This window comes from Hippopotamus amphibius, chromosome 14, assembly GCF_030028045.1.
Source record: "Hippopotamus amphibius kiboko isolate mHipAmp2 chromosome 14, mHipAmp2.hap2, whole genome shotgun sequence".
Lineage (NCBI taxonomy): Eukaryota > Metazoa > Chordata > Mammalia > Artiodactyla > Hippopotamidae > Hippopotamus > Hippopotamus amphibius.
Window position 1 is genome coordinate 77,125,206 of NC_080199.1, and position 26,104 is coordinate 77,151,309.

General features: G+C 46.1%; 1 protein-coding gene across 1 annotated transcript in view; it reads right to left on the reverse strand.

The window, feature by feature from the left end:
- Positions 1–22,797, reverse strand: part of LOC130835882 (phospholipid-transporting ATPase IB) — a 416,937-nt gene extending 394,140 nt beyond the window's left edge. Inside the window, exon 1 of the mRNA XM_057707762.1 lies at positions 22,682–22,797. Coding sequence (XP_057563745.1) covers positions 22,682–22,782 — 101 coding nt within the window. The 5' untranslated portion in view covers positions 22,783–22,797. The remainder of the gene's footprint in view (positions 1–22,681) is intronic.
- Positions 22,798–26,104: the final 3,307 nt, after the last annotated feature.

The window sequence follows — 26,104 nt, forward strand, 5'->3', positions numbered from 1 at the left end:
AGGGCACCCCTAGAGCAGAGACGTGTGTGGCTGGGTCGCGTAGGACGTCTCCACGTGAGGCCACGTCTCCAAGGCTGGGAAACATAACCAACCTACCCAATACATAGGAATAAGAGCAAAGAACGAGGCAAAATGAGGTGACGGAGGACTGTGTTCCCAACAAAGGAACACAATAAAACCCCAGCAGAGCTAAGCGAAGCGGAGACAAGCAATCTCCCTGAGAAAGAGTTCAAGGTGATGATACAGAGATGCTCAGAGAACTCGGGAGAAGAATGGATGAACAAAGGGAGAGTTAGAAAACAGAAGAAGGAACCAAACAGACGAAAAAGGACAATAACTGAAACGAAAACTACACTAGAAGCAGCCAACAGCAGATTAGATGATACAGAGGAATGGATCTGTGAACTGGAAGACAGAGCAGTGACAGAGCAGTGGAAATCACTGAAGCTGAACAGAAAACAGAGACAAGGATTTTTAAGAAATGACAGTTTAAGAGACCTCTGGCACAACATCAACCGGCACAACATCAACCACTGCAACATTCTCATTACAGGGCTCCCAGAAGAAGAGAGAGAGAAAGAGGCAGAGAACATATATGAAGACCTAGCAGCTGAAAATTTCTCCAATTTGAGAAAAGAAACAGACATCCAAGTCCAGGAGGCAAAGAGTCCCAAATGGGATCAACCCAAAGAGAAACATACCAAGAGACACCGTAATTAAAATGAGGCAGGCTTCCTAGGTGGCGCAGTGGTTAAGAATCTGCCTGCCAATGCAGAGGTCACGGGTTCGATCCCAGCTCCAGGAAGATCCCATTAGAAAAAAAAGAAAAAAAAATGAGGGAAAAATTAAAGATAAAGAGAGAATATTAAAAGCAGCAAGGGAAAAGCAACGCCTTACATGCAAGGGAACTCCCATAAGGCTATCAGCTAACTGCTTGGCGGAAACTCTGCAGGCCAGAAGGGAGTGACACGATACACTTAAAGGACAAAAGGGAAAAGCCCATGACCAAGAATACTCTACCCAGCAAGGCTTTATTCGGATTTGATGGAGAAAAATGTTTACAGACAAGCAAAAGCTAAAGGAGTTCAGCATCACCAACTGACTTTATAAGAAATCTTAAAAGGACCTTTTCTAAGTGGAAAAGGCCACAACTAGAAATGTGAAAATTACACAAGAAAAAAATATCATTGGTAAAGGCAAACACAGAGTAAAGGTAGTAAATCAACCATATACAAAGCTAGTAGGAGGGTTAAAAACAAAAGTAGTAATATCTACATCCACAGTTATTAAGGGATACACAAAAAGACATAAAATACGATGTCAAAACAGTACCTTAAACAGTATTATACGTCAATTATATCTCAGTAAAGCTGGAAGGAAAAATAAATAAAAACACTTTAAAACATAATATAATATAGCAAGAGGTTGCAAAATACAGTGTTCTGATGGAAAAAATAAGAATTCATATGTAAAAAAAAGTTCCAGTAGAAAAATGAAAATGAGGCACAAAAAGTAGGTTATACTAGAAAAGAGACAAACATGATATACTACTTCACTAACTCATTCTGAAGTAAACAAGTTAAATCTTCACCTACAAGAGATTTCCGAGATATCACCTCTAAACCTAATTTAGAACTACGGTGGAAACCACCGGAAGAATTCAAAACAGCAATTGCCTTCAGTGGAACAGAACCAGAATGGGAGAGATGGGGCTGGAAGCTACTGATCTTCATGACAAGCTTCCACAGTATTTGATCTTTAAGCTACCTTCATGTATTATTTTAATAAATATTTTAAATAAAAATTAATAGTACGCAGACGGTCAAGGGACGGTCCGTTCTTGGATTTCTGGCTAACTTCGGGAATGGTTGTACGTAAGGAGCTGTGTACTGGAACATGATGTTAGGCTGAAGACCTAGTTTATTTGTATACTACATCCCACCACAAGATGATCTAGTTACACGCGTATCTGACGGCCATCCCCACGGTCACTTCCTCCTGCCAGCAGCGACGGGGCCCAGGTCGTGGGTAAAAGGAAGCGAATTCCAACCCGCCCTCCAAGGGTCTAACAAGAAGCCAACAGCAGCCTGGCACCCAGAGAACAAAGCGTTTACACACTTGTTCCTCTGAGGAGAGCCGTCTGGCTTTCAGGATGGGAGTCTTCACCCTGCATCTCAGCCCCCAGGAGAGATGAGTCCAGTTCCTCTCCCTTACGCGGAAATCACTTGACTCTGAAGCGTGTAGGCTCTTATTCAGTTCTCTGGCTTCCCTTCACCCTCTGCCAAATTCCTAGGACCTCTTTCTTCTTCTCCTCATCAAACCACATCCTTCTCTTCCGAGCCAGCAGCCCCAGGGGTCATCTTCTCTGCAAGCCTTTCCCTAGGCCTGTCTACCCAGCGCAGGATCGTCTCAACGGTGTGTGAGTGTGAACGTGGGAGGGGGTGAGGGTGGGGGGCGGGGGAGAGAGAAAAGGCAACTCCCTCTCCTCTGACCCGTGAGCTCTGAGCCGGCCACGTGGAACACTCACTCCCCGAACCATCTGTGCCGGCCTCGCAGGCGGGGAGCTGCGCGTGCACCCCAGCCCCGGGCCGCGGTGCCCTCTGCTGACCCGCCGTCCCGGCCGCGTTCCTGCCCCGTAGACCTCACTGCCCCATCCGTCCTCAGTCCTTCTCAAACCCTGAGTTTAAGCATTAAGCCATGTTTAAGCAAGAACGTTCATGCTTCAAGAATTGGTCCTTGTATATTCACCTGTGCCCACTGTATAGTTAAAAAAAAAAAATACTGTAGTTCATTCCTAAGTAATCCTAAAACGTTTCCTCTTTTTTTCATTTAATTTACTCATTTATATACTCAGAGTTAGATCCAGATTTTGTGGGGCCCAGGATATAATTTGTATACAATAAGCATACAATTTGGGCACCTCATTTTTTAAAAAATACAAAGTTACCAGAACAAAATAGAGTACAAAAGTGAAGACTTACTTAGAATGAGCGGGAAGACGTCACGACATAATTCATTAAGGCTGAAACATACCATGTTGTGACATCCAGAAAACAGTATTTTTATTAAATATCTGGTGTTCTGTAATACTTTCCTCCATATTTCTTATTTCATTGCTTAAATAGATTCTTCCACAACAATTTGGGAATGGTTTTTTATAGAAAGAATAGAAAGATAGCTCATTCTCCTAGTACGGTCAAGAAGTTATTCCTCATTGATCTTTCGGTAATGTTTCTTTCCTCTTCATAATTCGTGAACAGCAACGTCATGTACATTTTTATGACTGCTGTCAAATTCAGAGGCATGTCTCTCTAATGTCTCCTACACATAAAACTTAAAGATGGGAAGGTTTGCCTACAGACTAGCTTCTGGCTCCGTGCATTTCAAACACTGTATCCCCAATGTGACTTACACACTTCAAGTGTCACGTCACTGATATTTTCATGTTTCTATCCTTACACTGTTACATCACAACCCCCAGGGGCAAAAAGGAGCACGTCCGATACTTACGCTGAACAAGTAATAATTTATCTATTCACTAACGTGACTGCATACCACACACATGTCTCTAAACTCAGACAGAATGTTATTTCCAACTTTTCCAGCCAGATGAGTCTCGTCTGATTGACAGGGGAACATCGGTGTTGGGAGACATTGGTTTACAGTGGTGGAAGCACTGCTCAGTGATTAGTGCTTCTGTTACACGGACAAGAATCATGTCCTCTGTGTTCAAAAGGTTCAAATCCAGGGGGGAGACAAAAAAAAACGCTCCAACCAGGAAGCGTGCACTGTGAGCTCAGATCAAGGGCCCCACAACATGAAACTTTTAGAACTTGGCTACGGGAAGCAAGAAAGTGATTGCAAGAAATAAAAACAGGGTGGGAGACAAAGGCCACTAGACTCCATCCTCGCTTCCAGCTCTCACTTTCACAGACACACACACACACACACACACACACACACATGGGATCCTTCATCAACCCTTGCAAAAGCCAATCCCACCACTTCTTAACCATCGGCCAATCCTGAGGTCATGACATACTCTGGCCTCTTCTGAACAAAGAGGAGCTGGGTACCACCTCCAGGCTGGAAGAGGAGAGTGACAACAGGACCATTCTTGGGTCCCCATCCCTGTTTTGTTTACCCAAATCTGATCCTCAAAGTCCTTATGAATCACACGCCAGGACAGCGGTGCTCACACAGCGGTCGGGGACGGAGCCTCCAGCAGAGGGCAGAGCTGAGCAAACGCCCAACTGGGCTCAGGAAGGGGGACCCTCACCAGAGGAGGTGACCGTGGGACAAGATGACAGTAATCCCAGGGATGCCACTTAACAAAGAGCCACCAGGGGACAAGAGGGGAGGGGGCGGGGGAGGAGCTCACAGGCAAAGCCCGAGGACATCGCTGGGACAGGGAGACCACCGGAGCATCACGCTTACTCGTGGCTGGATGGATGCGGACAGAAGGTGTCCGAAAGAAGAGACGGGAAGATAGTGGTGACTGCGTTTGAAAACAGTTATAAAACTGTCTGAAGCTTCAGTTCAGTTTTTATCCTTCTGTTTTCAATTTTTTAAACACAGATGAAGGTGCTGTGAATATCAGAAAAGCAAAGCTCTTCTAAAAACCCACAGGAACCAAAGTCCCCGCCCTTCAAAAAGCAAAAGCAAAGAAACAAGACACAGGCTTCATCCCCTCCGTTCCCGCTCCTGTCATGCCCCCTCCCGCATCCATCGGTCACCACAGCCTCCCCGCCCTCCCTCTGCAGCAGCGGTTTGGCCCCCAGGAAACCTAATAAAATATTCATGCACGTTTCAATACGGCAAGACCCCCCCACAGCGACAGGAAGATCAAAGCTCCCCGACCACACACACAGCCCTCTCCGGAACAGTCTCCAGCACACACAGAAGTCACTGCAGCATCCAGGCTGATCTCTTAACTTCATTTGGGTTTTTTTTTTTTTTCTACCAAAGGCTTAAAAAACACGAATGCGTGTTCCTCAAGGAAGCAAAGCCCAGTGGGCCCTCCACTGTGCAGTGACACGTGTTTCCCGGGGTTCTCTGGGCCATGGGGCGGGGGTGGGGGTGGGGGCGGGGGTGGGGGGAGGGTGTTCCCTCCCTCCCCCAACCACCAGGTCGCTGCTCCTGTCCCCCCCAACCCCTCCCAACCCGCCCCTTCCCTCTGGGGCTGTGCCCCTCCCCCTGCCACGGGGAACACTGGACTTGATTCACCTTGACCCCAGCTCACTAGCTGCCCCTGCTCTTCCTCGAGCCTCAGCCCTTCCCATTCTCTCTTAGGAAGGGATGGCTCTCCTGTCCTCGTCCAAGTCCACAGTCTGCCCCTTAACCCCCGGTGCCTCCATCAGGGTCTGGTACCGCTGACTGTCCAGCACCTCAGCCTTCCTCTCCTCCCTTCCCCGCTTACCCCTCAGCCTGCAAACATGCTCACGACTCTTCCCGGCAAGATCTGTTTTTATATAAAATTCCTCCTTGCTTCTCCCCTTCACCAGCCTCTCTTGCTTCTTCGACTGATCTCAGCGGAAGGGTTCCTGCCCACCTCTCTCCTCGAAGGGCTGTCCTTGGCTTCTGCACCCACCTCCCTGGGTACCACCTCCCCTCCTTCACTGAGGGGCCCTTAGATGGGACCCTGTCTAGTTCAATGTCCTCAAGCATCTTCTCCACTCACTTCCGTGTCTCAAATTGCCACCAGTGTGTGCAGAGTCACCAAATCCACCTCCAGCCTTGACCCCTACCACAAAAGCCCTGCCTGGACCAATATATTTACCTCTGGGTGCACCTGTCTGCCCATCCCAGACCTGCAGGGTCAGTGCGGTCCAGACTGGCGGCTCCACCTCCCGTTCCCCATCTGGTTAGTAATTCCATGATAGGTGTTAGCAACTTAGCAACCACCACCAAGAGTCCAGAGACAAAGCAGGTAAGCAAAAACAGGAGGTGCAGCCAACAACGGAGGCCAACTGCCCCGCTGAACAGGAGAAGGCGCTCTGCAGGGATTCTGTTACTTAGAAAAAAAACAAATTCACAAGCAACAACACAAATGTGAACAAAAAGAAAGCAAAGGCTGTACTATTACATCAAAATCAAGTCTGAGGTTGAAACAGCGAATACGTGCAAGGCCAAAATACTAACTGGAGCCAGCCACCACCAGCGTGGTAAATTCTGTATTAAATGACATAAATGACACAGCACAAATCAAGCAAAAATCGTGAGTGAATTGACCAAGAAATCTGTGACGGGAGACTAATGCTATTACCAGACTAACTGGATAGGTAAGAACACAGAGGTATGTAAATTAAAAGTCTGAACACGGGAACTCTGGGTCCTACAGAAAATCTATTTTCTCCCAAGGGCGGAGGAGAGGAGACCAGAGCAAATCTCTCACTCCTAGTCGCAGGGGAATCCACCGCAAGTCCACGGACCACCTGCAACGTCTGCCGACGGGCAAGAACACCTGGTCCCGCCCGCCTCAGGTGCTAAGGATGCCAGGTGTGGGGGTCACAACAGACACTGGTCAACAGGTCCCCCCAGAGCCAGGCTCAGGGTCCAGTCACCACAGGATGCCCCAGCTGGAACGGACCCTGAAAGACCTACTTCAAGCCCCTCATTTTACACAAGAGGAAACCTAGACCCAGAAGACAAGATGCTGTGGCCAAGTACACCTGCACAGGTGCAGGAGAAGATGCAGCCCGCGGTCAAGGGCAGCGTGAGACCCAGGATGACATGGAGGTGCAGCGTGCATCTGGTGTGTCACACACCCAGAGAAGACTGCGTTTTAATAGTCCCCCTCCCGTGTGGCAACATTACTTTCAGGAACAATCATGAAATTAAAACACATAAAATTGACCAGGAAACAGCAAATACGGTCTTTATTAAGCTTTATCTAATCATGCCAATAAATACTAAAATTATAGTACAAGAAAAAGCTTTTCATTCAATCACTTTTATATCTGCATAGCAGTTTGAATTTTGATCCTTTGGCTGCTACAATATCTACATCAATAATTGTCAAGTAACTCACAGGTGAAATTTAACAAAACTGAAAAGTCTGCAAGAAATATAATTTAGACAACTACTAAATCGTACCACTAATGTTAGGTTTTTATTTTCTTGGTCTCCAAATTGCAAATAATGAATCATTGTGAAAAAGTTTCAATTTTAAGATTAAACCTAGTCTGAAAAAAAAGGGGGGAAAAGGTGGGGGGGGCTTTCCTGGTGGTCAGGTGGTTAAGACTCCATGCTTCCACTGCAGGGGGCACAGGTTCAGTCCCTGGAACTAAGATCCTGCATGCCAAGAATGTGCAGCACAGCCAAAAAAAATTAGATTAAATTTACAAGATATAAAATAAAATAAATCTAGTCTGTGTGCGGTAGATGGGGGCCAAGGGTTACCTGGGAGTGCTCCTAATTGATTCCCATGTCAAATATAATACCTATTTAAATCAAAAAAATGTGCTAGTTTGAAGTGTATATGTGTATATACTTTTTTTTTTTAGTAGAACAAAAGTGAGATTTAGTTGCATATGTTAGCACTAATTACTATTCAATATTTGCAATATTTTTTCTTAAATTCTTTTTTTTTTTTGGGGGGGGTACACCAGGTTCAATCAACTGTTTTTATACACATATCCCCATATTCCCTCCCTTCCTTGACGCCCCCCCCTCGAGTCCCCCCCACCCTCCCTGCCCCAGTCCTCTAAGGCATCTTCCATCCAAGGGAGTCCAACTTGAGGATGTATATACTTTTTATATATGTGTGTGTGTGTATATATAATCTTTAAAACTAAATAATCATCACTTCAATTGTTTAGAACTTAGTTCGACTGAAGACATTTTCAGGGAGTGTTTTTACTGCCCACGCTGCAGGCCAACGCTGGTGCACAAGGACAAGGCACAGCAGACGGACCTTTAGTCAGTTTTACTGTCTGCACCTCGGGCAGATGGTTCCTTGGTCCTCCAAGAACTTCAGGGCTCAGGTGAGTTATGGACCTTTTTCTTGCAGGTTTCCTCACCTGTGAAGCAGGGACCCCAGCTCCCCCTCGCCCACACCTCCTGCCTGGCCTCTCCTTTGGGGTGCAGGCTCGGAAGTGGGAGCCTGTCCCCCTTGCCTGGGTGTGGTGTGTCCCCCAAGGTGAGCTCAAGAGGAAACTTACACACGGCACGACCCGCCCGTGACCTGGGAAGAACACTCCAGGAGGCCACTCTGCGTCTCCTATTCCTGGAACACCTGTGCTAAGAGGCTGAGCGTGTGAGCCCGAAAGCAGAGGGGAACTAGGAGATCCAGGCCTGGGTAACACATGTGGTCCCTAAGCCATCACCTGCACCCAGACCCACCCCAAAGGCTAAAGCAGAGAGCGGGAAAAGAGGAGAGAGAGTCACAAGATGAACAGGATCATGAACGCAGGGGCTCTGCTTTTCCACTGGCTCCCCAAGGGCAGCTCAGGGACTGGGCTGTACCAGGGACCAGAGAAACATTTGTAGAATGAACACATTTTAAACGTCAGCTGATAGAAATGACTAAGGATGCCAGCTATCACATTAAATCCCAAAGGCACCGCGTTTGAGGGCAGACATCAATCTGTTAAGTCTGAAGAACTGACTTTAAAAGCATTTAACTCGGCGCCCCCTTTCAAGAGTACTTTATATATAAAAGCAAAACATCAAAACCACACAAAACATCAATTTCTGAGGCTTAAGTAACTGCTTTGGGGGTTCAGCTCTGTTCAATAAGCAATTAAGTAGGACGGCAAATCTTAGAACAACATGTGAAGCCAATTCCTAGTTTCTGCTCAGGTCTGACCTTCACCTGTGGAAGAAAGTCATTCAGCAAAGACTTTCTACTTCCGACTGACCAGGAACGGTGCCGGGGAGGACGCTAGGTAAATTGGACAGAGTTTGCCATCAAGGATGATACAGCAGAGCTGGGGGTTCAGGCATAAAAACAGATGAGATACAACCCAACAGGCTAAGTCCCCAACAGAAAAGTCAGCAGCGCTGCAGGGCTGGGAGGGGGCTAGACCTTCCAAGGGGGCGGGAGATGGGAGACAAGAAGGACAGGCTTCTTAAGAGATGTGAGACCCTCCTGTGATGAACCATCATGGAAAAGAATATGAAAAAGAATATATATGTGTATAATTGAGTCACTTTGCTGTACAGCAGAAATTAACACAACATTGTAAACCAACTACACTTCAATAAATTTTTTAAAAAGAGAGATGTGGGACCCAAACCTTAAAAGACCTTGAAAGACGGAAAGGAGAAAGCATTCCAGGGAAAGTGTGTGATTAAAGGCCCAGGGAGCACCTCGCTGCAGCCAGAACACAGGATGAGGAGGAACGGGGGCTGATGGAGCGGGAATCCAGGGGTCTAATGAGCACAGCCTTGCATATCTTCCTGAAGACAAAGCACAAGTAGCAATGGTCCCAGGACGGAGAATCCCAGCACCCTCACTGTTCTGGAATGAGAACCACTAGGAAAGGAAATGGTTGTGGGGTCGGGGGATGGGTCACGGTAGCAAGTGGAGAAATGAGAGCCTGAACCAGGGCAGGAGAAAACACCTACTCGACAAGGCAGGTCTGGTTAAAGCCATGCCCAATCCCACCAAGCTTCTTCCCTAGCCTTCAACACTCCATCCTGGTCCAGGAGTATCCCAACTTTCCTGGGACCACCAAGGAAAAATGGGTAAAGTCAACCACGCTGCAGAAATCAAGAGGCAAACTGTCATTTGAATTTCCTTTAAACTTTTATGCCTATTTTGAAAAATGCTGCTTGCCATGGTACACAGCGAGACGTAAGATCAAGCACAGAAGAATCAAAGGATGGAGACACCATAAAAACAACAGCTTGATAGAGTCCTGAAACTCCTTACACTTCAAAGGGCAGTAGAGGATTCTGGGAGGCATTGCAGCAGATAGATTCATTGAGACAGGAAGTAGAATGGTGGTGGCCAGGGGGAGGGGGAGGTTGAATGGATAGAAAGTCTCAGTTTGGGAAGAGGAAGAGTCCTGGAGATTGTCTGCATGGCAATGTGAGTTTACTTGACCCTACTGAATGGTAGACTTAAAATAATTAGGATGGTAAACTTAACGTTTTGTGTATTTAGCACAGTTAAAAAGAAAAAAGGGAAAGAAAGTAGCGCCAGGCCTACATGACATATTATGAATGACCAGAGAGGCAATATCCACGGTGCATTACATTCTCAACATTCACATTTGAAGCCTCATTTAACATCACAGGCGCCTTTCAAGGAAGTTTGCTGCCATCTCACAAATGAGGAAACGCAGCCTCAGAGAAACTACTGGCACAGGTCACTCAGCCAGAAACCGGGAGAGCCAAGACCTAGACACCAGGTTTGCTTCGCCCATTTTACTTCACCACACTGCCTTCCCGCCTCTGGTCATTCAAAGAGTTTACACTGCTAGTTTTTTCTCTTACTGTTTTTCCAATAAGTACTTAGTAACTTAAAATTCTCTGTGATAACCTCAGGCAAACACTAAAATGAAATCTTAAAAATCAGGTTGCTACAAAAGCAAAGTGTTTGTTCCTTACATCCACTCAGCCTACTCAATGTACACGTTATTGTTTACTCGCCATTTATGCAACTCCAAATCTGTTTGTTGTTGTTTTTTTTAACTCAAGTGATTATGTACAAAGTCTAGTGGAAAGTTATTGCCAAACATACAATCTAAAATGCAATCGACAGGAATATCAAAATTCACAAAGCACTTAGCCAGGCACTGTTGACAGTGTTTTCTGCACATTAATTCACTAATTATGCATACTAATTAATCCTCCCAATAATCCTGTGACATACGCACCGGGGGACAGGTGACAATACGGACCACCTTCAACAAAATCACTGAGTGGCTAGTTTCCAACAGAAATGACAGCTCCGTCCCAGACCAAATAAACATAGATTTTTCCTATGCAACGTAAGGTTTTTCAAAAAAATGATCTATAAATCCTGGTCTCCCCAACCACGCGACAGGAAATGAGAAGCACAATAGAGCCTGTGGAGTACAAGCACGACAAGAACAAGACATTGAGGGCGAACTGGCACAACAGTGTAAAGCAATTATATTCCAAAAAAGAGCTTTAAAAAATTACTATTAAGATAATTAAAAATTGAGGGCGAAAAGGGACCATCGGCACGGATGCCATTTTCAAAGATTTCACAAAAACGCACTTGATCATTTATGGGCTACATCAACCCGGCATAAAGGTTTTAGAGACAAAACCTTTTTTCTTTTAGTTTTATTGAAGTACACTTGATTTACAATGTGTTAATTCCTGCTGTAGAGCAAAGTGACTCAGCTATAGACGTGTATATTTTTTCATATTCTTTTCCATTCTGCTTTATCATGGGATACAGATATACTCCGCTGTGCTATACAGTAGGACCTTGTCGTTTATCTGTTCTCTATGGAATAGTTTACATCTGCAAATCCCAAACTCCCAACCCAACCCTCCCCCTCTCCCCTCCCCCTTAATGACTATCTTCAACGACTTACTAAGCAGAGAACACACCTCAGACGTTCCAGAGCTCTATCACTCAATCACTGTTCTATTCATTATGTTATAAACATTAATATTATTCTGTGGACATATGTGGGCCCATTTTTAGGCTGTTCTAATTTTTTAAGTACCCAATGTATTTCAAAAAGTAAACAGCATATGAGTTTCTCAAAAAGCCTAACATTCTTATTGTATTCATTTTTTTCCAACTGTAGTATCTCAAAATACCAAAACTCATGAGGTCCCTTAGCACAATAGTTCAAAAGAACATGCAATGTGTGATAGACTTATCCTCAACTGCTATGTGAGAAAACATAGCATCTGTGAACTATTTATGTAGAATGTATTATGATTTAAAACCTACCTGAGCTAACTTCCTTGTAAAGCAATCCACTGTTCCCCAATCCGTAAACATCATGGCTTGGTTTCTATAAAACACCGATTCTACCCGACAGCCAACACCAGCACTGCAGTAAGAGCAGCGTCTTGTCTAGGTAAGTGTATGATGTGTGCAAACAATTTTTGCAGCACTGCATTGAGCCCATGCACCCTCCGAAGAGAGTTACTCTCATGTGGACCACGAGACTCAAAAGGCATGGTCCTCAAAAACTGGAATTACACACTAGCTGATTCACGACATCAAGCTTTCTCAACAGGCCCTCAGTTTCATATATGCATGCAGTTCTGGAGTTTCCAGGTACAGGTTTTAAGGGCAAAAATACCCTTAAAGGGTAGATATAGATATAGATAACTTCTCCAACCCTCAAAGGAGACATGTTTGTTTGTAGGCAAATGAATTATAAGCGTTAAATGAGAGTTTCGGGCTTGTGTGCACGCGTGCAAGTTTACACAGAATGGGGGAAGGAGACTGGTAAAGACACCAGAAGGGATTTCCCATGGTGTTATCTTGGGCCTCGCGGTTTCCCAACCTCTTCACACTGACAATATTGAGCTTATAAACATGGTTGACGCAGGTCAAGACATCCGTATGGAGAATAACTGTGTATATACACACCCACACACTTCCTCCTGGCCTTGAAATTACTTCTCCTGCAACATCTAAGGAAACACAGTGAACAAAACTTGACTGAAATCCGAGCGGCAGTGAAACCGTGTGACAGCTGGCCGGCCAAACAGTAGCACCGAGAGAAGTCAATATTTCTGTTTGCCCTTGCTGCGGTCATTTATGAAGTAATTCAATTTATTCTGAAATATCAACACTAGAATGATTCATGATTTGCAAATGTAACATTAAAAATTAACATGAGGCAGTTTAGCAGCGATGGAATACTGGGGAGGTAAGTACGATACTATTCAGCCAACAGCCTTACAGTTTTGAAATAAAGAGCTCTATTTTTAAATTGTCAGAGCTTGGTAACACATTTCACATGCCAGCCAATACTTTCAAAACCTCCACCCTGTGCAGCAGCAGAAATGAAGGAGTCATTTTTTGATTGGATAATCTGAGTATTCCTTTCTATAACTGAATCAGCCAGAAGGGTCCCAGACACAAGTTTAACGCTGTCACCTGCCCCTTTAAAAGCCTTCTTCTCTGCAACTAACCCACCTCCAGGAGCCTGGCCTCCCACGGCCCCTCATGGCTGGTAAACCTTCTGCCCTTCGCGTGTGCCTCCCCCATGCCTGGATGCCCAGCCCACCACGGGAACCGTTACTCACCTCCAACCCAGCTCACTGGTCACCTGCCGCAGCTTCCCCTGCTCTGCTGCTGGGCTGCCCCGCAGAGCCACGACCCACCCCCAGCCCCCGTGCATCCGTCTTCACAGAGGGGACGGATGTGCTTCCCTAAGCACAGGTCAGCTCAGGCTTGGAAGCGGTGCTCAAGCCTCCTCACTGTCATCCGTCTCAGTGCTGCTGAGCCCTAAGGTCAAAGCCAGACTGGGTCAAACGACCTCGTTTTCTCCCAAGGAAGAGAACCGAAAGAGGTGGTTTCACCGTGGGGTATGGGAGGAAGGTACCAGAGCTTACAGGTACATGTACCTCCAAAAGTTAAGCTTTAATAACTTTTACTGAGTGGGTGGACCGTGGTGCCCCCATGATCCTCTGTAACACAGCTGAAGGACAAGCTCCCTAACAGTGGGGGTGGGGGTTGGGGGGGTGCTGTGCATTGAACTGTCCCCCGAAAATCTTTATGTTGAAGCCCTAACTCCCCCCACCCCCCGTGATGGCGTTTGGAGATGGGGCCTTTGGGAGGCGGTTAATTTGAGATGAGGTCCTGAGGGCGGGGCCCCATGATGGCATCAGTGCCCTCACCAGAAGGGACACCAGACAGCCTGGTCTCTCTCTCTCTCCTTCCCATGTGAGAAGGGGGCCGTCTGCAAGCCGGGAGGTGGGTCGTCACCAGAACGTGACCATGCTGGCACCCGCATCGTGGACCTCCCGCCTCTAGAACTGTGAGAAAACACACCTCTGCTGTCGATGCCCCCGAGGCTACGGTGTTCTATGGTGGCAGCCGAGATGCCCAAGACAGGGAGTAATAGAGGCGCCCTTCCCTGGCCATTCCCCCTGCTTACGACTATGTGTTTCAGTGTCTGTGTCCAGCTAGGTGCACTTGTGATTCATTTTATCTCATTTCAACTCAACTAACCCTCCCAAAGAGAACACATGGCTAAGAATCATGCTATGAAGCAAACTGCAGATTGAAAATGATAAACTAATGACCAGCAAATAAAACAGTAGAATTGGCACTTCTAAGAAATAAAAGCTCTTCAAAATCTTTCTTCCTAAGTAAATGTTAGGATAATTTAATTAAATCGGATCAATCAGCCAAAAATATTCAAAATCAAGAAAGTTACCAACAATGCAGACTGACATCCATAATTCTTAACGGAGAATCTTGGTAAATACGTACTGCGTCTTCAGATAAGGACAGTGATCCAGACAGACAGTTAAATAGACATATTACAGGTTCCTGGTAAAAAGTGTTACTGATGAGATGTGATCAGAGAAGTCTGGAGGCCACTGATGTGGATGCAGAGCTTATGAGACAGAGCGAGGCTCCCTCCCCAGCTGTAAGCTCCTCTGGGGCGGGTCTGAAAGCCCAAGCCAGCCAACACTCGCCAGGAGCCTGTGGAGGACAAATCCTGAAGACACAGAGCATCATCCCTCCCAAGGGCCAATCATAACATCCCGAACTCAACCCCAAATCCTCTCCTAACTACACCTAATAAAAGACGGGTGAGTATCTAAAAGCCTACAGTTTGAGTTGTGAAGAGCTGGCTTTCATTTAAGAGAAAAGGGTAGATCAGCATTCAGAGAGGACCAACGCCAACCTCATGGATTTCAGGAAATTTCTTTGTAAACCATCCCTGCTTCCCAACAATGGTCAGCCCTCCCCCTTTTGTTCTCTCTCCCTTTGTGTTTGTCTCTCCTGAAAGGGCTGCTGATTAGCCTTTCTGAGCAAGCTTCTGCTGTCTGTTGAGTGACTCAGCCAGAAGTAGCAGGATGAACACTTAGAGGCTACTTTCTAGATAACCATACAAAAGCTCCCGTGACTGAACTCTGACTGCAGAATTTTCTGCAGCCCACGGTTCTACATTTTCAACTTCAACACAAACTACCTCGGGACGTTTGCAAACAGACTCCACTGTTGCCGGGTAAGGGATGCTGTCTTCCCATCCGACCGGCACAACAGACATGCGAAGACACTGGCCCAGTCTCCGCTGACCACCACCCCTGCAAACACACGTCTGTCTCCAACACGGACCCGACGTTGCCCAAAGCAACAACAGAAAGATAAGAGCTGCTCATTGAGTTCCTACTCTCCCAGATACTTCTGGTTTTTAATATGTTTTTATTTTGAGATAAGTTTATACTCACAGAAGAGTTGTAACCGATGTACAGGGTTGCCATCAACGTTCACCCAGTCCCCCCACAAAGTCTGCATCTCCCATCACCATAGCATCATGACCAAAAGTAATTTAATATGACACTGGTGCAATAGTACCCCCACTACAGAGTTAAAAGTTCACCAGTGTTACGTACATACAATGGAATACTACTCAGCCGTGAAAAAGTATGAAATAATGCCATTTGCAGCAACAGGGTTGCAAGCAGACATTATCATACTAAGTGAATTAAGTCAGAAAGAGAAAGACAAACACCATAGGCTATCACCTGTATGTGGAATCTAAAATATGACACAAACAAACTTCTCTATGAAACAGAAGCAGACTCAAAGACACATAATAGACTTGTGGTTGCCAAGGAGGGTAGGTGGGGGAGGGAAGGACTGGGAGTTTGGGATGAGCAGATGCAAACTATTACATATAGAACAGATAAACAACAAGGTCCTGCTGTAGAGCACAGGGGACTATACTCAATATCCTGAGATAAACCACAGTGGAAAAGAATATAAGAAGGTATATACACGTATAACTGAATCACTTTGCTGGACAGCAGAAATTAGCACAACACTGTAAATCAACTAGACTTCAATTAGAAAAACAAGTTCAGTGTTTTCTCCAATGTACCTTTTCTGTTCCAAGATCTGACTTAGAACTGATACTGCATTTATTTGTCACATAGCCCTCACCTCCTCCAATTCTGGTTAATTTTAACTTGTTTTTCACACATTCTATTGCTTAATTCTTTTCATCAGGGAGAACTGGAAGCGCTCAAGTTCACAGGAGACAGTAAGAGTTAAACAGCATCTGGGAATAGGGGAGGGGAAAACAAGTTACTGATTAGAGCTCAAACCCAGCACCTTTGCCTGTTTTCATAAGTGGGAATAGCACAGACATTTCCTTAGGCAAATTCAAAATGTGCCCCAGACCAAGGATGGGAAGCAAGGAGGGCCTCTAATACGACAGGAGGAAAACAGCCATGAAACCTCCATGAAATGCACCCAATTCCTGTGCTGACAAAAGCTACAGAGCCACCTGGCAACCATGAAGTAGTCACATCCTTTGTTCCAGCGTACCTGGTTCTGGAAATTCAGCAAATAAATAAAAAGTCAAAACAAAAACAAAATAAATATGCCCCAGATCTATGCATACAAGGGTCAACTTGATAAAGAAATCACCCTTCCAAGTCGGTTCTCCTAGACATTTGCTGTTTCCTTAGAAACAAATACAAAACTGGCCCAAGGCTGACACATTTTTTGTTTCTAAAAATAACTACACTTCAAGAAAGCTCAAGCATTTCATGGTTACCCAAAATACACATGCCAAAGGCCCCCCGATGTGAATGCTTTCACTGCAGAATGCCTCAAAAGCCTTGTCCAGGGGTGCAAACCTGATAAGAGTTCCAATTACAAGCATCTTCTATGGCCTTAATTGCTCCTGGCATGTATAAAGTAAGAATTCTGAATACGCTGTGACATTCACATTCAGAAAATATAGGATAGGAGTGCTTGGTTTGGAGATTAACCAAGTATGTGTCTCAAAATTAAAACCAGTTTATGATAACTATGGGAAGAGATTACATGTTAATAAGCTTGACGGTAGTCTTTCATGATGTGAATCAAACCATCACGTTGTACGCCTTAAGTACATACAAGTTTCCTTCAAAATATAAACAGATCAGCAAAAACCAACAAAAATGGAAGAAAATCTTGAGGCCATTTTAAAGTAGGTAAATGGAATGCTTTCAACATAATCAACTATTCTTGATAAGGATTTTATATACCTTTACCAAACTTGGCAAAGGTTTAAAGATCTCACATGAGATCTCTGAACCTTGGTTTCAAGGCAACAATCTGTGTGTGAATCAAAAGGAAGGACTGTTACCAGGATCTTGGTGTCGTTTCTCTGTTCAGCTGTAAGCACCTTAAGTGTGAAGACCAGATTCTACCTAAATTCTGCAGTTTTAGCCATTTAGAGAGAATCACTCATCCTTGTAGCCCTTCATGAGCTTAGATCTGGAACCATATACGTCATTTACCACCGCTATTCATGTACAAACTGTTTTTGGAGATGACTTTGTTCCCTTCACTCCTTAAGACAAACATACCCTCTCAGACATAAGGATCCCAGCATAATATTATGAAACTCTGATGCTGTAAAACCTACTACCTATGTCCAATTCTCTTTTCTATAAAGGCAAAATTCTATTTCAAACTTATCCTGACAAAACCAACGAAATATTCACAGGAAGCAATTTTCTTTTAAGACAAGCCAACCTGAAGCAATGCAATAGCCTGACAAAGCTCGAATTACTGCTTTAATGAAGATTTTCGCTGGCTTAAACTCCCACCTGAAATGAATGACTCATTCAAAACTGAGCATCTGTAAACATTCCTAACTTGCAGACCTCCGCTCAAACACTGGAGAAAACCACTTGACAGCCTTGAAAGCCACTGTCTTAAACGGCATGCCCACGTTCACATAAAAAGACTGCACGCACTTGATCTTGATGACATGAATATCACCCATTCCTTTGATCAGTAAATGGTTAAGATGGTTTCCAGAAAGTAATTTTTAACTTGAAACACTTTTTTAGACACACAAAATTATTTGCCACCAGGTTCCTGTAAATGGCAAGCTTTCTATAAGCTTTTAATATTTAACTTAGAATGCTTAAAGGGAAATGGTATTACTCATAGGAAATGTCCAGAATAGGAAAATCTATACAGATAGAAAGTAGATTAGTGGTTGCTTTGGGCTCAGGGAGGAAGGGATGGGGAGATGACAGCTAAAGGGTACAGAGTTTCTTCTGGAAGTGATAAAATGTTCAAGCTGTGGTGATGGTTGTACAACTCTGAATATACTAAAAGCCATGGAGCTGTACCCTTTAGATGGGTGAATTATATAGTATGTGGATTATATCTCAATAAAGCTGTTAAGTTTTAAAGGAGACGTGATTGTACACGTCAGAAAAAAGGAATCTTGTAAAGTGGACATGTATATAATCTTTCATGTGTAGCTATAATAATTACACGGTAAAATCTACTCATTTCTGGATGACTGAAGACTGTTACTGTCTTCAGAGTTAAGGTCCTAGAGAAATCAGCGCCTAGGAGAAGAAGCCCATGTTCTATTTCTCCAGGATTATAATAATCCAAACTCATTGCCTTCATTAATGGAAAACTTTGACCTGCCACAGCTTCAGACCAAACACGGGTGTTACTTTCAGCGTCAAGAACAAGGTTTAGAGAGACATCCATCTACATGGCATGGACCCTCCCAGAATTTCAAGGAATTGCCTGGAATAAGTCACCATGTCTGGCATTCCCCTGGGGCTGCCAAGGTCACAGTCAACCCCAGCAGTGACCTTCGCACTCCCGCTCACCTGGTGGAGCCTCCTTCTTGGATAGACACACCAGTCCAAACGTTAACCCCAGGCCGTCCATCCCAGCCCTGAGTGGTACCATGCTGCCCCCTCCATCTCCCCAAATACCCAACCACCACGTCCCTCCGACACCCATCCCCCCACTACCCCTGCCGTGAAGTCAAGACAACAGTTGCCCATGAAGACTGTCACAGAGCGACTGCCAACATGATGAGGTTCCAAGCCAGCAAGGGCCGGGGGTGGGGAAGGTAAGTGAGAGAGCTCGGTTCCGGGGAGGGCCAGCCTGCGGAGGTGCAGGGCGTCGAATACACCCGACACCCCCACTCCACGGAGCCGCAGGAGCCATGTCCGTCCCACGTGGTCCCATCTTCTCAAATGCCTCAATTTAGACACAAACCATCTGGGATAAACACTCCACATCCCAGCTTCCAAGAAAACCCATTATTGTTTTCACAAGAAAAACAATACTAAGAAAAAGAAATCTTTTATCAACACTCTCTTATGAAAATATTCCTTTGAGTAGCTTTATCAACTTTCAGCAAACATTCATGACCAAAATAAAAAGCCTTTAAAAAATAAATAAATATTTTTTAAAGCTTGATTTCAGCGGTAGTCAAGCGCTAAAACACTGCAGCTCAACATTTGTAAATTCCTTGAGCTATAATGCCAAGAAGCTTTCAAAACCAACTCTCTAATGAACTACAAGTCACATGACCAGTAGCAATTTCTCATTAAATACAGTCGAGGTAAAGCGAATACTGGAAGATGCTTTCTTAGAACAGCAGGCACTACACTTTAATTTCTTAGAGCCCGTTCAGTATATTCTGAAACCTATGCTCACAGAATAAACCATGACATGAGAAACTCTATGAACTGTAAGATTTAATATAGTTGACATTCAATTATGCAGTCACATACAAGGCTTTAAGTGGAATGGTTTGTGTCTACCTACTTTATTCCTGGCCAACCCACGGTACACTCCCACTTAGCCCTCCCCCACCCCAAAAAGGCACAAATGAAACTGCGTACCAGGCAGTCGCTGGAACCCTCGAGTGATGATAAAAAAAATCAGTCTCCAGTCAACGTGAGTCTTCAGACAGAGAACAAAGTTACGGTTACCAAAAGGGAAGGGTGTGAGAAGGGATAAATTAGGAGGATGTGATTAACAGATATACGCACTACTGTATATAAAATAGATAAACAACAAGGACCTACTGTGCAGCACGGGGAGCTATGTTTAATATCTTGTAATAACCTACAATGGAAAAGAACCTGAAAAATAGATATATATGTGTACATACATGCGTATAACTGAATCACTTTGCTGTACACCCGAAACTAACACTACATCGTAAATAAACTATACTTCAATAAAAAAATAAAATTTTTTTAAAAAGTCCGTGTGAGTCTTAATTACAGAACAGGTGGTGAGGCCCCCATTACCAAGGCTTTGAAAACGCTTCACCTTTCATGGGAACTAGAGAATTCAGACAAAAAACAAAGACCCCTATTTCCCAATTTAAGCATGCACACACGGATACCAAAATTAAAGAAATTAGTAGGAACTAAGCAAAAATACTGTTTAAAGATATCTTAAAGTTAGAAACAAACGAGAAAGGCTGAGGGGATGGCACTGTATCTCAGTGTGGGATTCCAGATGGTTTAAGTATATTTCACAGCGTTGTGTAACCATCACCCCAAAAGGAAACTGCACGTATGAGACAGTCACTCCACTTGTCCCACCTTTGTCCTCAGCCCTGGAAACCGCTCATCTGTCTTATGTCTCCATAGATTTGCCTCCTCTGGATATTTCATACAAATGCCATCACACGTGCGGCCTGTTACTGGCGTCTTTCTCTTAGCATAATGCGTTCTAAGAGTTGTAGGACTGCATCCCTTTCTGTGGCCCCATGATATCCCACTGTATGGACAGACCACATTTTACGTATTCATCGGTCAGTTGCCAGGCTTCGGGGCTGCTTCCGCTTTTGGCTACCATGCTGCTGCCGCTCTGAACGTTTGCACCAGTTTTCCTGCGGACATATGTCTTCGTTTCTCTTGGGTATATACACTCTGCACCGCTGGATCATATGTCACGTTACATGTAACCTTAAGAAACTGTCAAACTGTTCCCCAAAGCAGCTGCGCCATTTTTCACTCCCACCAGCAGTGTAGGAGGGTTCCTATCTCCCCACATTCTCGCCAACTTTTGTTACCGTCGTTTTCATTAGAGCTGTTCTCGTGGATGAAGTGGTAACTGGTGGTTGAGGCTCTGTATCTGAAACCAAGCCCGCTCATCCTTGACGTTGGCTTCAGCCATTCTTCCAAGATATATATTTAAGTATAAAATAGGCCCCGACGGTCATTCTTAAGACCAAAAATAAAGCCTGGATAACCTAACACTTGTTTAATTAAAAAAAAAGTGTCACTTCTGTAGAGTATATGCACCATTATTTTATCCCAAATCCTATCAAGTTACAGTAATATCCAACAGCCAGGCCTTTCCGAATAAAGATGTCAGGCTAAGTTCAAGTGCTAAGGCTACAGAGGAACGCTTAACACATAACAAGGATTTAGTCGGCGCTTTCATGAAGGAGCCCTGGATTGGAATTCAGGTTTGTCAATAATCTGTGTGTAGCCTGACCAATCACTTACCTTCTATACACCTGAGTGTGGTGTTCTGAGCCACTCACAGAACTACATCCTCTGAAGTCACTTCCAGAGATAAAGTTGTCTAAGCCTGGAAGTTTAATGAAATTTGCAAACATGCTAACTCCTGTGCCTAAAAGATCTAGCTTTGCACAGCAGAAAGACTTTGAGCCTAGCAGTCAGGCAGGCTGGGTTCTATTTCAGCTCTGCTGTTCAGTAGCTCAACAGCCACAGGCGCTTTAACATCCTTCTCTGTCAGTCTCCTCATCTGAAGGGAAGGCTGCCTTCAAGAGTCTGTGAGGTTTGGACTTCGTAGGTGGCACAGTGGTAAATAATCTGCCTGCCAATGCAGGAGACACGGGTTCGAGCCCTGTTCTGGGACGATTCCACATGCCACAGAGCAACTAAGCCCGTGTGCCACAACTGTTGAGCCTGTGCTCTAGAGCCCGTGAGCCACAACTATTGAGCCCATGTGCCACAACTATTGAAGCCCACGCGCCTAGGGCCCATGCCCCACAACAAGAGAAGCCACTACAGTGAGGAGCCTGTGCACCACAATGAAGAGTAGCCTCCGCTCGCAGAAACTAGAGAAAGCCTGTGTGCAGCAACGAAGACCCAACGCAGCCAATAAATAAATAAAATAAATAAATTTATAAAAAAAAAGAGTTTGTGAGGTTTTATAAAGCCAGTGTAGCTAAAGCATTGGACAGAGTGGACAGCAAAAAGCAGACATTTAAATGTTAGTGTCCATCCACCTTCCTGCTAACTCTGGGCAAAGTTTCCCAGCAAACAAAGCCGTCTTAACAAATGTCCTGGGCGTTGAGAGCTGAATGCGAGCTCTTGTGACCTGAGGGATACCGTTATAAAGCACTTCTCCACTTTACAGTCAGTAAATTGCTAAGGAGAGCTATCAATTGGCTGAAAACAGGACTGGGGAGCTCTCGGAAAGGCACTCAGGGAGAAGAGAGAAGAAACCTCATTTTTGCCAGGAACAGAAGCCTAGAAACATCCTGCAGGCTCACAGACAGCGTGAGCACAGAACCAATGCAAAGGAGGGAAAGGCACAAGCTATATTCCCTCGACCCAGCTGGAAACGCGGGTGTAGCTGCCAGGCTTGAGGGGGAGGGGAGTGCAAGGGGCTAGAGGCAGCAGAGAGGGGGTGGGGGCTGGCTAGGAGCGAGGAACAGCCAAGGAGAGGAAGCCGAGCCCCTCCCAGCTGTGGATTAACTGCCTCCTGCGACTCTCGGCCACCACCTCCTACCTGATCTGGTTGTCACGGAATTTGTTGAGATGCGGTTGGTTGAGGTAAATGGTGCGGGCTGGTGCGTCCAGCTGGTCTCCAACAGACGTGGCCCGGGACATCTCATCATCCGCCTTCTTGTAGCCCGAAGAAGGACGAACAGGTCCTGCAGAGAAGAGGCGCGTGCAGAAAGCAAAACACAAAGAAGTCACGCCAGGCAGAGGCAGCCGCACGGGCGGGCGGGGACCAGCGGGAAAGGATGCTCTGGGCGACGCGCCGCCTCTGTACCTCTGGCGGCCCCTGGAGATGCGCGCAGCTTGCCGGCTCCGCCCCGCCCCGCCCCACGCTGGTCCCCAACGCTGAGGTGCCTCTCCCGGGGGTGGGAACCTCGGCCCCTCCCGCCCCTCGCCCCTCCCCCACCCCTCCGCTCCCCTCCCCCACCCCAGCCAGCCTGGCCGCGGGGCAGGGACGACTGCAGGCCCTGCGGGGCTGGTGAGGGGCGCACCGCTGGAGACAGGGCCACGGGGACTGAGGGGATGCGCGGAGCAGGGGCCAGAGCCTCCCCTCCCCGGGGAGAGTTCCCCTCCAGGCCCAGGGACCGAATCCTGGAGCTAGGCTTTCCCGGCTTCTTTGTGCTGAGGAACTGAGCGACGATCGCAAGGGGGTGTGCCCCGCATTCGCTGCTGCAGAAGAGGATGGGGAGGCCACCTCTGTGCTCCAGAATGACATTCCGGAGCCTCAGTGCGCACGGCTGGCTCCCCCGGTTTCTTGCACAGACCAGCTGCTTTTCCCCCCAGCTGCACCGGGCCACCTGAGGGCGGCATCCCGCCCAGCCCAGCTCAGGGGCGCCGGAGCCTTCATCCAGTGCGTCTGCGGTTGAGACCCAAGTGAGTCCATCTCTTTAAGGGGCGATTTCAGTCCCAGAGCCCAGCCTCTCTTGGGCTCAAGTTCCTGGCAAACCTTCACTTCAGGAGGGGTAGGGGAACGCTGACGTACCCATTCTGTCTGCCCAGGTGCAATCCCCCTCCCCCCCCCCACACCTCCAACTACGGGACAGGGCCACCCCCTTGAGAACTGACCTTCAGGGAGGGGCCCCTGAAGCCCAGGCTCACAGAAAAATAAGTGCCCTACAGATGACAGAGCCTTCGCTCCTTTTCCTTAAATTGCCTCTGCTCTAATACCTGCCGCACTTCCACCTATAAAAGAAACAGCTGTTGCATACAACTTAGGAAACGGGTATCTCATTTCAGCCAACTGCCACTTCATAGCTACGAAGGACGTTCCGAAACATTTTGAAATAGACAGTATGTCATCTTTTTACACGTCATTAGCATCCTATTACAGTCCTCGCGGTAAGAAGAGGACACCCAGATGGAAAACTGGGTACTGAGAGCTGCTGTGCTATCATGAGATGTGCTCACAGCCGGGCTCCTGGTCACCAGCCAGGTGTGGGTCTCAGTGCAGGACCCCAGCCTCAGATCCTCCCGCCAGGTCCCCCTCTCCTGGGTCCCTCTGCTCTGCCTCTGCTTATCCACAAGGGGCAGCAGAGAGCAGGTCCTTCAAGCTGCGCTGGCCTGGGAGCTCCTGCCTGACTTCAGAGGACGCTGGTTTTAGAGCATTTGCTGACGGAAGGCCAACAGGGGATATTTTTGAAACCGGCCTCCATGAAAGTGCTGCTTTCCTCTCTGCCCACTCATCCCACTTTGTTCTCCTCCACAGTCTGTATCATCATTACCTGACATTATTTATTTATGGTCTGTCTTCCCAAGGCCAAGAGCAGAAGCTCCAGGACAGCGGAGACATGTTTTGTTCACTGCAGTGACCTCGGCACCCAGCACAGTGCCTGGTACATAAGGGGCGCTGGTCTTTGGTGGCTGAGTCAGTTTTACTAAGGTCCTATAAAGGGTCGCCTTGAATTCTCCAGGCAGGGATGCGGTGGTTTGCAGCGAGGGTTCAGACCCGACGCCCTACTGTGGGCAAGACAGTTCACTGCCAGGGGGTCTTCACTTGGTGGCTCTCAACTCTGCCAGCACGTCATTACCACCAAGAAGGCTCTCAAAATTAGCCAGTTCCTGGGCCCAGCCTTCACCAACTGTGATGCTTTTGTTTTCAAAGCTCCTTAAGTGACACAAGTGGGCAGCCGCAGTTGAGAATCCCTTGTAAGATGCGGCCAAGAACAAAAACGAAAGAGCTGGCTTCTGCTCTTGAAACTGTTCACCAGCACAACCACGGTTACCAGCGCACCAGCATCTACGACCAAGAGACCAGGAGGGGGCTTCAAGGTGCTGGTGGGGTTAGAGGTCAGCAGCCTCTTTGTGGCGAGGGTGGGAGCTGGTCCGGCCGAGTGCGAGGGCAGACCTCAGAGCCTTAACGTCTGGGTCAGGTTTAGCTGGAAAGGAGAGGACCTTGTGGGTGAGGACAAGACAACCTTAGATAAAGACCCAGTAGACATGGCTAAGGATAAGATGACCTTAGATAAAGACCTTAGTAGACAAAAGGCACTGGGGACCAATTGGAAGAAACAAAACCCAGCACTGAGGGTTCACAGTGGAAGACAGAAAGGAAGCTCAGGAAAAATAATCTGTGGCCAGACTGTAGATGATTTAAGTGCTAGGGGAAGAAACTTCAACTTCATCCTGAAGGTCAAATGAACCACAGAAGGTTTCTAAACAGGAGAGAAATGTACCTGGCAGTGACAAGCAAAAGCAGGAAGAGGGGAGAACTTGGAGGTAAGGTAGGAAATTCACTCTACAATCTAGAAGCCAGGGGATAAAAGCATGAGTGAAATGGAGAACGGGAAACGAGATGGACATGAGAAACATCTGAAAAGAAAATTCTGCACAACTTCTTTTTGGGTGAAATATGTGGACCAGAAAAAAGAATAAGCATTGGATAACTGGTATTTGAAGAGGAGATTGGGGCTAAAAAAGAATCACTGATAGAAATAAGAATGGAAAATTTTTCCCAAGCAAGAATTTCAATGTTGGATAGTAAATATTGGGGTGAAAGTATCATTGACACAAAAAACTAGTGATAACAGAATTAAGTGAAATATTTCCCAAGTTTGTATCATGCATCAGGCCAGCTCATCTTTCTATACAATAGGGCCAAATCTGGAATTTTGTTTTAAGCAGAAATAAAGTCGCCCTCACGCCACCCCCAAGACTCGGATAACTTTCTTCCACCTCAGTGGCCTCATCTTGACCCAATCCCGCTTTGGAGAAAAATATTAATATTTTCAAAATAACACAGTTTGTTGAAAGTGTCCTGCCTAAGAAAAATACTATACCGTATATAGCAAAGCACATTATGACTAAGGTTTCAAATTCAGACTCATGAGATGAATCCTGAGTTAATGCACTTTGAAAATACCACCGTACAAAATCAAAGTGTATGCTTACAACTCCTGCATGTACATAAGCCTGGTGTCAGCAGATACTGGGA